Raw genomic sequence first — 15,750 nt, 5'->3', positions numbered from 1 at the left:
GTTGTAGCAGAGGCAGTGACACTGACTGTCTGAAAGGTAATAGTGGAAAACTGGGACGCGGGTGTGAAATTAAACACCCAATGGTCACTTGACTTGAAAATAATTGTTGTCTGAGAAGTATATGTCACATCCCTGACTATCTGATCCTTGATTATCTGAATGCAGTATTGTGTGTTGCTGTGTGAAAGTGCACACATACATGCCAATACACAGCAATGAACTCCATGTCACTTGACTCCTTCTTCTGTACAGTATGATGTTGAGCAGTACTGTATGTTGATGGTCATGCATGCATTTGTGTAATTACTAAGAAAGAAGTGGCACTTAATGGCATTGCTCTGACTGTTCAAGTGTCTTATTTAGGGATGCCCCATTCAAGGTTTTATGCCCGGGGTTCCGATACCGATCATCCAGGACTGAAATCGGCCGATACCGATCACATGGATTAATTATACATTTTAAAATGTATTTATGAGTGCTATTGGCCACGGGTGCCGTATAATTATTAATTATTAATAATTCTATTCAAACATGACACCTGTATTTACTGACAAATGAGTACAATTAGTGGAGCTGTGTTTTGTAAATAAAGTGCCATTTAAATATCACACAGTGTCACATAAAACACAAATAGCGAATACTTTCTTTTTGTCAAATTGGTTTTATCATAACCTAATAAGTCGCTAATGTCGTCGTTTAATAGGTTGTAGTGTGACACTACACGTATAGTAAAATGTAGTAAACAACAAACTTCACTAATATAGCTTTATTTAGTGAAAACATTGTACTCCGGTGAAAGATTCCTTTAAAAGGGACGCACACCTATCGTCATTACACAGCGTTTAAATTATTTATGTTGTGACCTTCCTGAGCCACTTAGTGATTGCATTTATTTGCGTTTTGCTTTTTTTTTGGTTTGTTTAAAGTATTTACAGTATGGTGTTGTGACTTGAGTTGCACGATTAGCCACAGTAGACTGCATTAAAAATTGCATTATTTATTGTTTGTTTAGAAAGAATTCAGTTATTTTGGTTATTTATTTTAAAAACATATGTTCCACTTCCGTCTTGTACTATTATATTGTTGAAAAATGACAGTTTTTCTTCTTCTTTTCAGTGAAGATATTTAAAAATAACACATTTTACAGCCGTAATTATAATGCCGTGAAACTGATATCTTTGTCCAAGTTTATCGTACCGTCAGAATCTCATAACGGCTCATGCCTAATTGCTACGCTATAATTTCAAACGATATTTAGAATCTTGCATGATGCACAACAACAACTGGTGCTGAAGGTGAAAGACAAAATTCAATGATTGACTTGGGTTTGCATAGGTTAACCGCTTGACTCAGCCTGTTTTGGTTTTTGTGTTACACATGGGTGATTTTTTTTTCTTTTCTTCAGGGGGCGTGGAGCCCATTGACAGTAACAGGAAGAACTGGTTTGATCTTGCAAACGTGCACATTTGTAAGCGTTGTTGTTGTCAAGCAGATTTGAACGCCACTATGAAACTGCTTTTCTTTGAGATGCACGATTTGAGGTGATGGGAAAGATGGTATCAGTCTTCTGTTTTTTTTTGTGTTTATTATGTGTCACAATTGGGGAAGTTGGATGTCTGTCAATGGTGTGAAAATGAACACTTGTGCTGATCAGTTCAAGTGCATAGGAACCATCCTGCACCGAACAGGACATCCTTTATGAGCTCATAGGCTCTTTGCAGCTTTGGTTGCATTGGATTTGAACCAACACATTTAAGTTTGCTTGCACAAATGAAGGATTAAGGGTTGTTCCAACTGTCTGACATGTGCAGCACCTATTTTTTTAGGGTGGAGTTAGAGTGGAATTTATGCATCATGCAAATTATAACAACACGGTGTTGAATTGTTCTCTCTCTGGATAGCAGTTTGACAACAATGTCTTATTTTGAACTGCTTATTTTACAGTGATCCGACATCTGTTCAGTCTGGCTAGTCAAGACTGTATTTTTTTCCCCCCTTTCTGCACAGTCATATAATTTATAGCGGCAAAAGTTCATCACAACTTTGCAGCGGTACAAAAACCCCCAAAAAACTGTTGGACTCTTCTATGCATATAAATCTTTTTCATTCAATTGCGTAGCTTTTCCAAAAATCCAAATGGAAAATGAATCAGCATTGTTTATTCTGTATAAATTCAGATATATCGCTGTTAATTTGAATACAATCATGTATATATTGTTTATTATTGTATCTGCCAAAAAAACCAGAGGTGCAGTCTTTGAGATTATTGTGCTATGTTTTGCATTACAAAAGCTGTATGGAATTCAGACATTACTCATCATATTTATTGCACATGTGGTTTTATTTCTTTGGTTTAAAGGATTAAAGGGAGTGATATAAAGAAGTTCTGGCATTTAATTTGAGTTAAGTCAATCATTTGCTGCCCGTTAGAGCTTTTTCCACGAACTACGCCAAATGCTGCTGTTGTTTAACTGAGAAACAATTAGTCTTGCAACCTATTCTGATAATTGGAAACATCTACTTTTAGCAGGCCACCCATCAGAATATATTTCATGTAGCTCTCTTGGATAGAAAGGTCATGTCGAGTCCCAAACTGTCCACAAAACAACAGAACAACCCTAATTTGGATCGGCATAGGCACAGGCACAGGGGATGGGCATGCTAATGGCTTGATAGTTAACAATTTGGTGGTTTGTTTTGATGAAGTGAATTGAAGCAGTTGAGGCACGGTTGGGAAGCACTAATGGCAGAGACAGGATTCATTGATTGATTGAGTCTCAACTAGTTTGCAAAGAATAGGCTAGAAGTGAAATCGAATGGAAATTGGCATCAGGGCTGGGAAGCTACATCCGCACAGAACTCCATTATAGCACAGGAATTTAGCACAGGAATTTAAAACCTTTATTTTATTTAGTTTGTCAGGGCCGCCACACAAGCAAAACTCTTGTGTTTCAAGTATGTGCATGTTCTAACTACATTTGCCTGCCGTTTGAGTGCCAGTTGGCTTGCTCTCACATAGTGCAAGTTGATTCTGGCTGCTTATTAGTTTCACTCTCTGTATCTTTTCATACTGTATACATTATACAGTGTTTTCCATAGGTCAGCCGTTTAAATGTGGCAGGGAGGCAGTAAATGACGTAATCATATAATCTGCATTATTGGCCATGATGCAAAAGTTATTGTAAAACAAAGCTTTTTGGTTCGTGTCTTAAGAAATGTGCAACATTAGCTCCGAACAGAACATTAAGTTATTGACTTAAGTGGAGATCAATAAAGTATCTATCTTAATGGGGTTGACTTTGTGGTGTAAACATGTTTTTGTACTGGCATGCCTTTATTTTGAAAGCGTACTGTAACTTTACTGGCTAAGGATGTGTGGCACGCCGAGGTTGCTCGAGTGTTGCCCTGCGGACTGGACCCAAAGGTCACGGTCGCTTGAGGTTGCGAATGAAAAGCTTGCGTTGAGAAATACACCTTGAAGTCTGATTGAGCCCACATATACAAGGGACGTCAGCCTTCATTTTGTGCAGTGATGGACGTGCGTGTGTGTGTGCTGTATAATCATCTCCAAGAGGAATTCACACATGTCTATCGATTTATCAGTGCTCATGTAAAACTTTTATCATAATTTTACCATGCACAATACACATCTTTGAACCAGAATTACTTGCTGTAACATTTATTAACCGATTAATCATGTTTAATCTTTCAATTTAATAAAATGTAAAAATGGTTCATGTTTTTTAAGTGTGCAGCAGTCAAATGTCTTAAGGGATACGCAACGGTAAAATGTTTGGGAACCACTAGAGTAAGGAATATTTAGATTAGTAACAAACCAGCTGAACCAGTAATCTGAACCAGTAAGTGTCATTAGTTGCAAACATTCTGGCACGTCAACAAAGTGACCTTGCTGATGGCATCAGGGTTCCGAATTCTTAATAAACATTGCAATGGTTATTTTCCGACCCAGAATCAGACGTCTGACCAGTGGTGTGCAATTTAAGGACAGCATGGAGGAGATTACGTTTTCTGGAGGTGGGAGGAGGGGTGGGTGCTTGTTAATCAGTGCAACTTGATAACATCATGCCCACGCAAAAAGAATTGTGTGCCTCCTGCCTGTGAGGCTGTGCAGGTGATTTAAAAGTAAACAAAGTTTGTTCAAATAAACACAGGATTTTTTGAAGCTGCGGTGGTGGGCTACATGGGAGGGCGGATTGCTACCGCTGTGTCGTGCCGCTGCTGTGTCTGCAATATATTGTTTTTTTATGACAAATAGCAATTTCTTATGACTTATATATTAACAAAACTGTTAATTTAATGGCAAAGTTGCCGAGAGCACTTAAAGTGAAAGTCTAAAATGTCGAGACTCCTTTTGTTACCTGACCTAATTAGTCAACACAAGACGTGTCGCATATCTGGTCAGACATATGCAAGTTGCAACAAGACAGAGCGGCGATTCCGGTGCATGCTTATCAAAATAAAGCGCAGTGAGCAACCAAGATTTTTTTCAACATTTTTATGACATTTTAAATCGATTTCAAACTAATTTTGGTCAACGTGTGTAAAAAAATAAGCTTTATATGTATCTATTTTTACAATGTATTACTTAAAATTGTTTTCAAGTTAAAAAAAAAACTAATTTTTAAGGTGTGGCGGCTTTTATTTTGTAGTGGTGGGCCGCCACAATCAATTACATGTAACGGAAACCCTGTTAACAGGTTGGGGTTTGTACATTATAGCGATGTAATTTATCTTATCTCTGGCGTTTTTCCAGAGAGATTATTACATCGCTGTTAGCATGAATTAACTTGAGACAATTGTGCACATTAGCACTGAATAAGTCATCGAAACTTACCCTTATGCATTCCCACATAGTATCAGCATTTGACACCAAATATGAGGTGAAAGAAAAATTGTAAAAATACAGTAGTAGTCTATCTGTGCGACGAGAGAAAGTTAGCACACGCACAATGGACATGTGTGAAGTGAGACAGATGTAACAGAGAATCCGGCCACTTTTCAAAATAAAACATCAAGGAAATTATTTTTTTCTTTCTGTGCGGCCTGGTACCAAATGACCCACGGCCCGCGGGTTGGGGATCACTGCTATAATGTACGAACCCTTTTTTCATAGGGCATAGTAGTCCATCCACATCTTTATTAATACCACTATTAATACCACAAGATTTAACATGCAAAAAGCTAAGATGCAACAGTTTGTTACACGCAATATTGTATAACCGAGACAGTGGTCGAGAACCGAGGCAAAATTTTTGACAAAATTTTAGGCGAAAACCGAATCGCTACGAAAATGGGGGCAGCTAGGTAGAGGAACCAGGACGGTGTTCACTTAGCGATACTGTGCATTTATACTTTAGGTATTGCTGGAATTAATAATTTGTAACAACGCATTATGTGCTATGTGTTTGCTTTGATAATATGTATGAGTGGTCCATGGTGTTCGTCTTTGTAAATCCCACTGTGCATTCTTTGACTTTATGTGTTTTCTTTTTACCTTACAGCCATTTTTCCAACTGGCGAAGCTAAGAAAACTTGGCCTGAGTGACAATGAGATCCAGAGAATTCCACCAGAAATAGCTAACTTTGTACAGCTGGTCGAGCTGGATGTATCTCGAAATGGTAAGCGCAATTGTGTCAATCTGGATTATATGATTAGAAAAGGGTTTTCAAAGCAGGCCTATATTGTTTGCTCTTCCCTTGTGCAGATATTATGGAAATCCCAGAGACCATTTCATATTGCAAAGCCCTCCAAGTGGCAGACTTCAGCGGGAATCCATTAACAAGGTATTATGGCAGATTATGTCGGTTTTGCCCGTCAGGAATGGGGAAATAAATAGTGGATGAAAAACACATTATATAGTCGTTGCTGCGGAACAAAGCATGGTGATCACAGCGAGCAATGTCGGCTGTTCTCAGTTTAATACAAATAGTAATACAGCTCGTAATGACAAGGGCTGACAAGTGCTTATGGTTTGAAAGGAATAGAAGCAAGCACACAAAGGATGCTTAGAAACGAGTTTTCATCTTGTCTAGTGATGTCATCGGTCAATATAGGCATAAAAATTAGATATCGGTCTTGTTTTGTTTTGCTAGGTCAGTATGTCTGCGGTCTGGAATTACAGTCGTCAGTCGTTTATTGCGGTTAATTGGTTCCTGACCTGACCCGCGATAAGTGAATTTATGTGAAGTATGATTCAATATTAATGGAATATTTTCATAGTTAGAGCATATAGAACCTTTTTACAACTTTCTAAACACGGTTTTTACAATTATTAGAGCCCAGTAGACATGAAATAACACGCCTATAGTCACCTTTACACTTGTATTACCCAATATAGTAGACATAATAATAGAAAATAAGCCATTTTAGACTTGGGTAATATAAAAAAAAGACTCACATGCTATTGTCTCATCAATGCCACGTTACTGACAACTAGAGGCCAGTGTAGGATACTACTCTGCTGCCGCTGTTTAAGGAGAGACTCACGATGCACTTCAATTGCTTTATTAGCAAGCAGAGAACACATGCAGTGAACATTCACACAACCACTCTCTACACTGCTAACTTTCTACTAGCACTCAGCTACAGTCAACTTTCGCTAGCTAAGGTGACAAACGTCACTCCCCAGGCCCTGCCTCTTAAAGGCACTCACAAGTCACAGATACTATATTATACTTCATATCAGGTCTTCTGAATGATTTATATTTGTATTTTCATTCATTTTGCCATTTTCGTGCTTGAAAATACGCCAAGAAGATATACAATTTGCTTAAACACGCATCTTTTTTTTTTTTTTTTTTTTACTAATAATAGGCCGTATTCAACCACGAAACTGTCGTCATTTATTAAGTAACATTTTTGAAAAACTGCGATAAAGCGAGGGCGCGATGTAGCGAGGGACGACTGTATTTCTTGTAATTGTGCAATTTGCAGTGATTGTAAAGCACTGCAAGGGGGGAGTGAGGTCCCTTCCTTTAATACTTCTAATCTAATACCACACCCCTAATCTAATACCACACCCCAGGAAGAATCACTTAGTCAGCAGGTAGCATACCTGCAGCAAAATAAAAAGACGGGAGATGAATGAGTCCATTTTATAATTTCACTGTCTTAGTTTCATACTCTGAACTTTACTTTGTTTTTATACGTACGGTTGTACCATATAGAAATGTGCAACTTTCCAAATTGTGTCATTGCCAGCATTATTTCATTGGATTCTTATTTGTGAATTTATTAAGACTGAGCTGTCTTACTCGTACTGTAGATAGTAGGAGAACATGTTATTTCAGTTGACCATCGGTCATGAGGTTTTTTACATGAGATGTTAGTTAGAAGGAAGAGCTGCTGCCAGCATCGGTATTGGTTGATATTCGTATCAGTAATGAAGTACTCGACAATATCTGTATTTGGGTAAGAAAGCCAATATCGAGCATCTCTAATCTTGTCTCTTGGTTGATTATTTTCAATTAAGTTTGCATCTCCTGCTGTTTCCCTTTACTGTCTTTCCAGGCTACCTGAAAGCTTTCCAGAGCTACGGAATCTAACATGCCTTTCCATCAATGACATCTCACTGCAAGTCCTACCAGATAACATTGGAAAGTAAGTGGCATTTGATGTGACATAATGAGCACAAATCTGTAGCAGGTGAAAGGAAATAACCCGGTTTTGTTTTAGACTGTGTATAAAAAAAGGCATTTATTAGCTCTTATTAGCAGATGTTACCGTAGGTATTTTACCTAGTCACTTTAAACCAGGGGTGTCAAACTCGTGCCATGGAGGGCCGAGACACTGCAGGTTTTATCTCCAACCAGTTTCTCCAGCAGGTGATTTAATTGATGAGCTCCTTCCCTCAAATTGAAGGTGCTGATCATTAAAAATCACCTGCTTTGGTAACTGGCTTGTAAGAAAACCTGCAGCGTCTCAGCCCTCCATGGCACGAGTTTGACACCCCTGCTTTAAACACCTTAGATCAGTTGTCCCCAACTTTTTTTGACCCACGGACCGGCTTGTGTTCCCACAAATCTCCCGCGGACCTACATTATAGCGATCTAATTTATCTTATTTATTATGTGTTGTGTCAAGTTCCAGCCAAGTTTTTCCAGAGAGAATATTACATCGCTGTTTGATATTTGTGGTAAAAGGCAGTGCGCTAGCATGAATTAACTTGAGACAAATGTGCACATTAGCACTCAATAAGTCATCAAAACTTACCTTTATGCATTCCCACATAGTATCAGCATTTGACACCAAATATGAGGTGAAAGAAAAATGGTAAAAATACAGTAGTAGTCTATCTGTGCGGCATGAGATAAAGTTAGCACACGCACAATGGACATGCGTCAAGTGAGACGGATGTAATAGAGAGAATCCAGCCACTTTTCAAAATAAAACATAAAAAAAAATGAAATAATGGAAATTATTTTTTCTCTCTGTGCAGCCAAACGACCCACGGCCCAGGGTGGGCCACCACTGCTTTAGATCATGGGTCTCAAACTCAATTTCACTGGGGGCCACTGAAGGTAGAGTCTGGGTGAGGCTGGGCTGCATCAAGTATTGGGAGTAGAGCTGGGTATCTCAGGGTACCTCACGATACGATACAATTCACAATACATGGCTCACAATAACGCTAAAGGGCCACCCCTCCCCCGGTCCATGTGATAACACCACTGTTAGTTCAGTGTTGGTGTTTACTAACACTGAGCTTGCCCAGATGTTGCGGGCTGCAGTTACACTACTCTTTGATGTCCAGTCGCAGGCCGCAAGATACGATTTGGTGGCCCGCAAATGGCCCGCAGGCTGCGAGTTTGAAACCCCTGCTTTAGATGCAGTATAAAACACTTTCCTCTTACAAAAGCATGCAAAAAAAAAGGCTTGCTAAAGTCTTAACTTATTTTGAATGTTTTGAAAGCATAACCTTGTTCTTTCCTTGGCTGCATATCCTCTTGAAAGGCAATGATGGCAATGATGTCTTTAAATGTCACATAATCAGCAACTAGTGAAAAGGCATGTCTGACAACATTATTCCTTCTATCAAGTTTTAATTGGATTTAATAACACAACTATGCGCTTTTGGGGTCACATTGCCACGAGGGATGTTTTAATGGAAATTGCGGTGGATTTTAAGTGAAGTTGAGTTTCAGCTCTTAGAAGGTGGATTTAGAGAGAAAATCTGGGCACTCTTGTGCAGAAAGGTCTGTAATATCCTGATTTACTTTCCCAGACGCCCTCATTCACCTCTGCTGCATTCGTTTACTACTTTGTACAGCACTGAGTGGAACCTCCATTGTCCAAAACGCCAAAAGTGGTGCAATTTGAAGTTTATTGGGCCTCTAAAGGATTCCTGTGTTTTGCAGTACGGGTGATGACAAGGAGGAAATGTGTGATAACCACAGAACCAGAAATAGAACTTATTTAGAGTCAGAAAAGGACTTGGTTGCTCAGTACATTTATATAGTGTAGTTATTCATATTATATATACGACCGTATTTACACGAATGACCCTGAATATAAGCTGAGCTCTATTTTTAAATACTGTACCTGTTTTGGTCCAGACATGCTTAACCAGTTACATTAAAGAACATCACATGGCTATATTTGCACAATTAATATCTGAAAAGGAGTAAGAAGAAGCACGACGCTGACACACTGCAGGTGAGTCTGTAGTCTAGCTAGTCGCTAGCTGGCTAGTAGCGAGCCGGTGTGTTATGGCTAAGTGTCGATACACCAGTAACTTTAGTTCGATCGGCGTAACAATGATAATAATAATAACAATGTTGCTGTAGCTTGGTTAAATATGCAAGCCACCTTATATGTAAATGGAGCATTTTTGGCACTTTTTGGAGTCTTTTTCAGAAGACTTTATTGGGGGAATAAGTGGTTTCCATACATGCAGTAATGAGCTGTCTCTTTTTATCTGTTTTTATATCTTTAGAGCGCACAGAAAAAAGAGAGACATATGTATTCATGCCTCACATAAGGATTGTGGATGATGGGCAAAATTCCAAAAAAGTGCAGTTTTCCTTTTAAGGACAAATATTCCCCCTCTTAAAATCTTGTTTTCAATGTCAGTGGAATAACTGGTACATTGCAAGCTACTCATTTTTGTAACATTTATTTTCAGAGCTTATTTTAAACCCAAACAAAGCGAATTTGCTTGTTTTACCAGAACATTAACAAAATGCTGGTGTCCACAACTCACATTTTGTATTTCAGAATGCATTTCTTTCTACTGTTCTTACATTATTAACTGAAAACCTGAATGAAAAGAAGGCTTGCGGGCACCTCCTGTGGTCGAGGGGGGCTACCTGGTGCCCGCGGGCACCACGTTAGTGACCCCTGCTTCACAGTGTGTTGTTGCGTCTCTCCGGGTCACTGGTTTGTGGTAGCGACAGGAAGAGAAGATGACACATTTGGTCTTTATGTCTAAATATCTAGGCCCCAAATAAAAGATGGCCTGTTTTTTCAGACTTTTTAGGGAAAAATACTGCTTTATGTTTGTGTTATTTCAGTATACAACTTGATAGATTAAATATCCAATGTTGACAATAGATACAAGTAATTGCTGTTGGTGTCGATTGCCTATTTAAACAATTTCCTGACACTACAAAGTTAAACACATACCTGTATTTACTTTGGCTTGCCTTAGTGATATAGTACAGGATTATTTGCTCGTTTTGTGCAAATAGTACATGCAGGACAAATAAAAGCCTGGATCTTTAGTGTTCACAGGTCAAGACTGCATACTGACGTAATACTCAGCATGCCTCAAATGAGCTGTGGATTAGTGTAATTCAGATTATTTAAATAATTCTTCAGGAAAAACATGGTGAAAATCTGAAAATAACCCAATCTGCTACCTTCTATTTGCTCCATATTGATTATCAACTGCTCGTTTTATAACAGTTTTTCAACACCACGTTGTAGTGCAGTCTTCAGGGATTACAGCATGAAATATAGGTCTGTTTGTTTATGGTTACGTGATCTCTTGCACCTTGTTCCTCTTGGTACGGCTTATGTGCCACATAGGCCCCATATCTAATACGTTACATAACGCTGTCAGCCAAGTGCTGTTCATCGTCAAGAGACCAGCGTAATGAAAAGAGTTACAGAAAAACATGGTTTGGATTTTCTGAAGAGGATAACATGATGGATGTTTTTGAGCTTGGATGGCATCATTTTTTTTCTGCTTTGAGAGCGGGGCTACGGTGACATGATGAAAAATGTCTCTTACAGAAACATGAATACTGACATCATCTTTCAACAGTTACAACATTTAATGACTAAATGAATGTCTACTTCTGAATATTACATGCTGTTATTCCTCTGGAGTGTGTCTGAGATGCCTGTGACTATACAATGTTTTATACGATTATTAGTGTTCGAGTTTGGGTCTTCCACAACATTGTTGTTAGATTCTAACTAGAGATGGATTGATTGCTAAGAATTCTAATGACTGTGAGTAAGTAATTGAGGCAAAACAGAGTGCATTGCTTGGTAGCAACCAGCAGAGGCGCTGCTGATTCGGTCTCAACTAGTTTGTGGTCTCAAGAAGAACATGACGTCGGCATGGAAACAGGAGTTGAAAACATCCAAAACACGATTTTCCCATCCCATTAAAAATAGTATTTAAAAACAACAATCATTTATTTTTTCAAAATTGTCAAGGTAACCTCGACCAAATGTCTATCCCTAATACTACCCTCTTCTGTAAAACATCCGTCTTGAAGATGTACTTTGCGCTGTTCACCGGGTAAAAGTTTGCCATCATAAAACTCTCTGTGTACAGTGCTGTGACATAAACACTGACGAAGGATAAACTGTGCCTTGCTCTTTTTTTTTTTTACGGCCTTTGAGATGTTTTGCTCTTCATGTAAGTGCTGCAGTTGTTTATGTGGCTGCTGTGTGTGATAAGACAGACAGGCCTCCTTCCTGTTCCTTACATCAAGATGGCAAAGAGGTCTTTTATGGCTGTTTGTGGCACAGCTTTTATCCCGCCCACCCATCCTCTTTACTTGAAAAGCACTCACTGCGACACAAGCTGTGGTGTGGAAAGGTGAAGGCATTATTTAAACATTCAGGTGATGTTCTGCCTGCGTTGTCATTGCAGCCTCTCCAATTTGGTGTCGCTCGAACTCAGAGAAAACCTGTTGACATTCCTACCTGAGTAAGTATTCATGTTCACTGTCTAGTTGCATGTAAGATAGCTCACAAAAGTGAGATACCTCACATGTCAGAATCCATTTTTGTTACATTACAATATATCTTTTCAATACTGAAATTAAACTTGGATATACTTCACAGTAGTCAGTGTACAGCTTGTAGAGCAGCATAAATTTACGATCCACTGAAAATAACACACAGAGCTGTTATGGTCTAAATAGCTGGCAACACAAGTGAGCAAGAGAATTGCGTCTTGCCTGCAGTCAAATATGTTAGCGGTAGTGTCATGGTCTGCATGAGTGCTGCCCGCTGTGAGAAGCTGCGGTTCATTGAGGGAAACCTTTATAGCAAATAGCAAATCTATAATGCTATATAAGCTGTACACTGACTATTCTAAGTTATACAGTAATCCCCCGTTTATCATGGTCAATTGGTTCCAGACCCGACAGTGATAAGTGAATTTCCACGACGTAGGGTTCCTTATTTTTAAATTGAATATTTTCATAGTTAAGAGCATAGAAAACCTTTTTATTTTTAACATTTTTAGAGCTCTGTAGACATGAAATAACACACCTATAGTCACCTTTACACTCATACTACCCAATATAGTAGACATAATAAGAGAAAATAAGACATACGAATAAGACATAACATAGACTTATCGCTGGGAGACTTCCTTGTTTTTTTCTGGACGGTGTATTCCCGGCAGTGGATATTGTCTCATCATTGTAATGTAATGGCGGCTCAATGACACCACGTCAGGATGGCTGTAAATTATTAAGCCTTTTTATTTGAAATACAAACATGGCACTGTGTCTTACAGGCAGAAGATCAAAACACAGCATCAGCAGTTCAACAGTTCCCAGTTCTCTTCCTCTACTGATTTCTTAAAAGCTAGCTCTAACCCAGCATGAAGAATGTCACTGCCTTCTATATAGCCCATTAAACAGCAGCTCAGAACTACACAATAGACTGGTTATTACAGTAACATTACTGACACCTAGTGACCAGTGTAGAATCCTACATACAGACGTCTCTCGCCACTTTGTAGTTCGGACATCGCTCCCTCGCTCTATCGCGGTTTTCCAAAAATGCTGCTTTGTGGTTGACTATGGCCTATTATTAGTCAAAAGATACCGTATTTAGAAGGTCATAAACAGGTTTTCTATGCTGTAACTATGAAAATATTTTGTTTATTAGTATTGAATTCTACTTCGCGAAAATTCACTTATCGCGGTCGTGTTTAGAAACAGTTAACCGCGATAGAGGAGGCATGATATTTGTATTTTCATTCATTTAGCTATTTTTATGCTTGAAAATGCTGAATTTAGGCCAAGAATATCTATAATTTACTTAAATAAGTATATTTTTTGGACTAACAGGCTGTACTCAACCACGAAACAGCGCAAATGTATTACTTATTTTGAAAAAGCGTGATAGAGTGAAGCCGTGAAATTCAAACTGCAAAGTGGCCACGGACTAGTGTATCCTAGTTTCTTTTCTATGGTATTGTCCCTTGACAATATATAATAAAATTATTGCTGAAATGTACCCATTTTTGTGAGATAGTATGCAGCCCCCATATACTTCAACCTGTTCAACCTGATCTTAAAATATCTCCCATTTCTTCTCTGTACATCCACAGCTCGCTATCTCTACTGCACAGACTGGAAGAACTCGACTTAGGCAATAATGAATTATATAGTTTGGTAAGTTTTTCCCTCCTCTGAATTCTGGGAAACCTGTGGTCAGTGCACAGTTTAGCTCACAAAATGTGTCAAGCGGAACTTTTGTCCATTTCCTTTGCTCTCATCACAGAGTAGATTAGAATTCCTCAAGAACCGCTTCCTCCTCTTATCACGCAGATGGGAGGGTGACCATCTGCTTCCAGCTTTTGGGTTTTAGGGTGTAATCTTATGTGAGATTTACTGGCAGAATGACCAAAACTAAGCTGCAGTGGTGTGGCTGTTCTGTTGCATTTTTTGTTTGTATGTTTAAATAATATTTGCACTCTTAAATTAGTTACAGTATGCACAGTATATAGAAGAATGAACACAATCTGGTGATGATTTGCATGTATTTTGTTGACATTTTCTTGCTCATTCATTCATGACATTTTTTCCCCACACAGCCAGACACAATAGGCTGTCTTGTCAGTTTAAAGGACTTGTGGCTGGATGGAAACCAGTTGGCTGAAATACCCGCGGTAAGCTCATCATACTATTTACTGGATGTTGTTGACATTTTTTTTCTCCCTTGTTTCTCATTTTCCATCAACCTTTTTTAAAAGACATAAGCCCATTAAAGTAGGTTAGTGTTAACAGTACAGTATCTGAGGAGAGTTGACCATTATTTGTGCTGGGATTTGTATGTCTAACATTTTAAATGTGGCATACAGAAGTCAAACTCAGAATTTGACTCAAGGAAAATATTATCCCAAAAGTTCAAGAAAAACAAGGTGAGACCGTATTCTTTTGCTTTTTTATGTGTATGTTTTCCTCTTCATGAAATGCGACGTAAAAGGGGAAAATGGTCATCAGGACGATATAACCCCCCCAAAAAAAAGGTTAGCGTGTTTTTCGGTTAATGTAGAAGATTTATGTCAAAATGTTGCCTGTACTTGCTTGCATTCTCCGGTTAACATACTATATGGCAGAGGTCCCCAACCCCCGGGCCGCGGCCCTGTACCGGGCTGTGGGTCATTTGGTACCGGGCCGCACAGAAAGAAAAAATAATTTCCATTTTTTGATTTTTTTTTTGCTTTATTTTGAAAAGTGGCCGTATTCTCTCTGTTACAGCTGTGTCACTTGACTTATGTTATGCCGCACAGATAGACTACTACTGTATTTTTAGCATTTTTCTTTCACTTCATATTTGGTGTCAAATGCTGATACTATGTGGGAATGCATAAAGGTAAGTTTTGATGACTTATTGAGTGCTGATGTGCACATTTGTCTCAAGTTAATTCATGCTAGCACACTGCCTTTTATCACACACGTCAAACAGTGATGTAATAATCTTGAATTGGTGGATGGTGGGTCGCCATTCATTTTGTGCTTTTAATTTGATGTTGTTCGTGTCTTAGTTTTACACAATACATAATAAATAACATAAATTACATTGCTATAATGTACGAAACCCCCCCCTCCCTCGATCCGCGGGAGACTTGTGGGAACACAAGCCAGTCCGTGGGTCAAAAAAGGTTGGGGACCACTGCTATATGGCACGCGTCTTGTCGTGTTATTAGTGCAGTGCATGAGTGGAACTGTGTTTTTAATATACTTTTATTACAAAACGTCCTCGTTAGCAGCTTGCTAATACATGAAAACATGATGTCATATGAAATATGATGTCATCAGCAGCTGATTCTGTAGTTCTTTGCTAACTAGCACAGTTACTCCACACGTATCCAAAACGTTAACAGAAAACATGTTTTTATAGTTTTACAGTTAGATTTATACATGCATGAAACTATTATAAATGCATATATGAATGACGAATGAAAGGGATAAATGAACATTTATGGTTACTTTTACCTTCAGTGATTGTTGGCAAAGACACCATGTGGC

At 38.6% G+C, this 15,750-nt stretch overlaps 1 protein-coding gene across 1 annotated transcript in view; it reads left to right on the top strand.

Moving 5' to 3' along the window:
- Nucleotides 1-15,750, top strand: part of lrrc1 (leucine rich repeat containing 1) — a 39,468-nt gene that overhangs the window by 13,603 nt on the left and 10,115 nt on the right. Inside the window, exons 2-7 of the mRNA XM_054799230.1 lie at nt 5,523-5,640; nt 5,727-5,805; nt 7,532-7,621; nt 12,129-12,185; nt 13,827-13,890; nt 14,313-14,387. Coding sequence (XP_054655205.1) covers nt 5,523-5,640; nt 5,727-5,805; nt 7,532-7,621; nt 12,129-12,185; nt 13,827-13,890; nt 14,313-14,387 — 483 coding nt within the window. The remainder of the gene's footprint in view (nt 1-5,522; nt 5,641-5,726; nt 5,806-7,531; nt 7,622-12,128; nt 12,186-13,826; nt 13,891-14,312; nt 14,388-15,750) is intronic.

This window comes from Dunckerocampus dactyliophorus, chromosome 14 (assembly GCF_027744805.1).
Source record: "Dunckerocampus dactyliophorus isolate RoL2022-P2 chromosome 14, RoL_Ddac_1.1, whole genome shotgun sequence".
In the NCBI taxonomy this organism is placed as follows: Eukaryota; Metazoa; Chordata; class Actinopteri; order Syngnathiformes; family Syngnathidae; genus Dunckerocampus; species Dunckerocampus dactyliophorus.
This window is presented reverse-complemented; position numbering and strand designations above follow the sequence as displayed.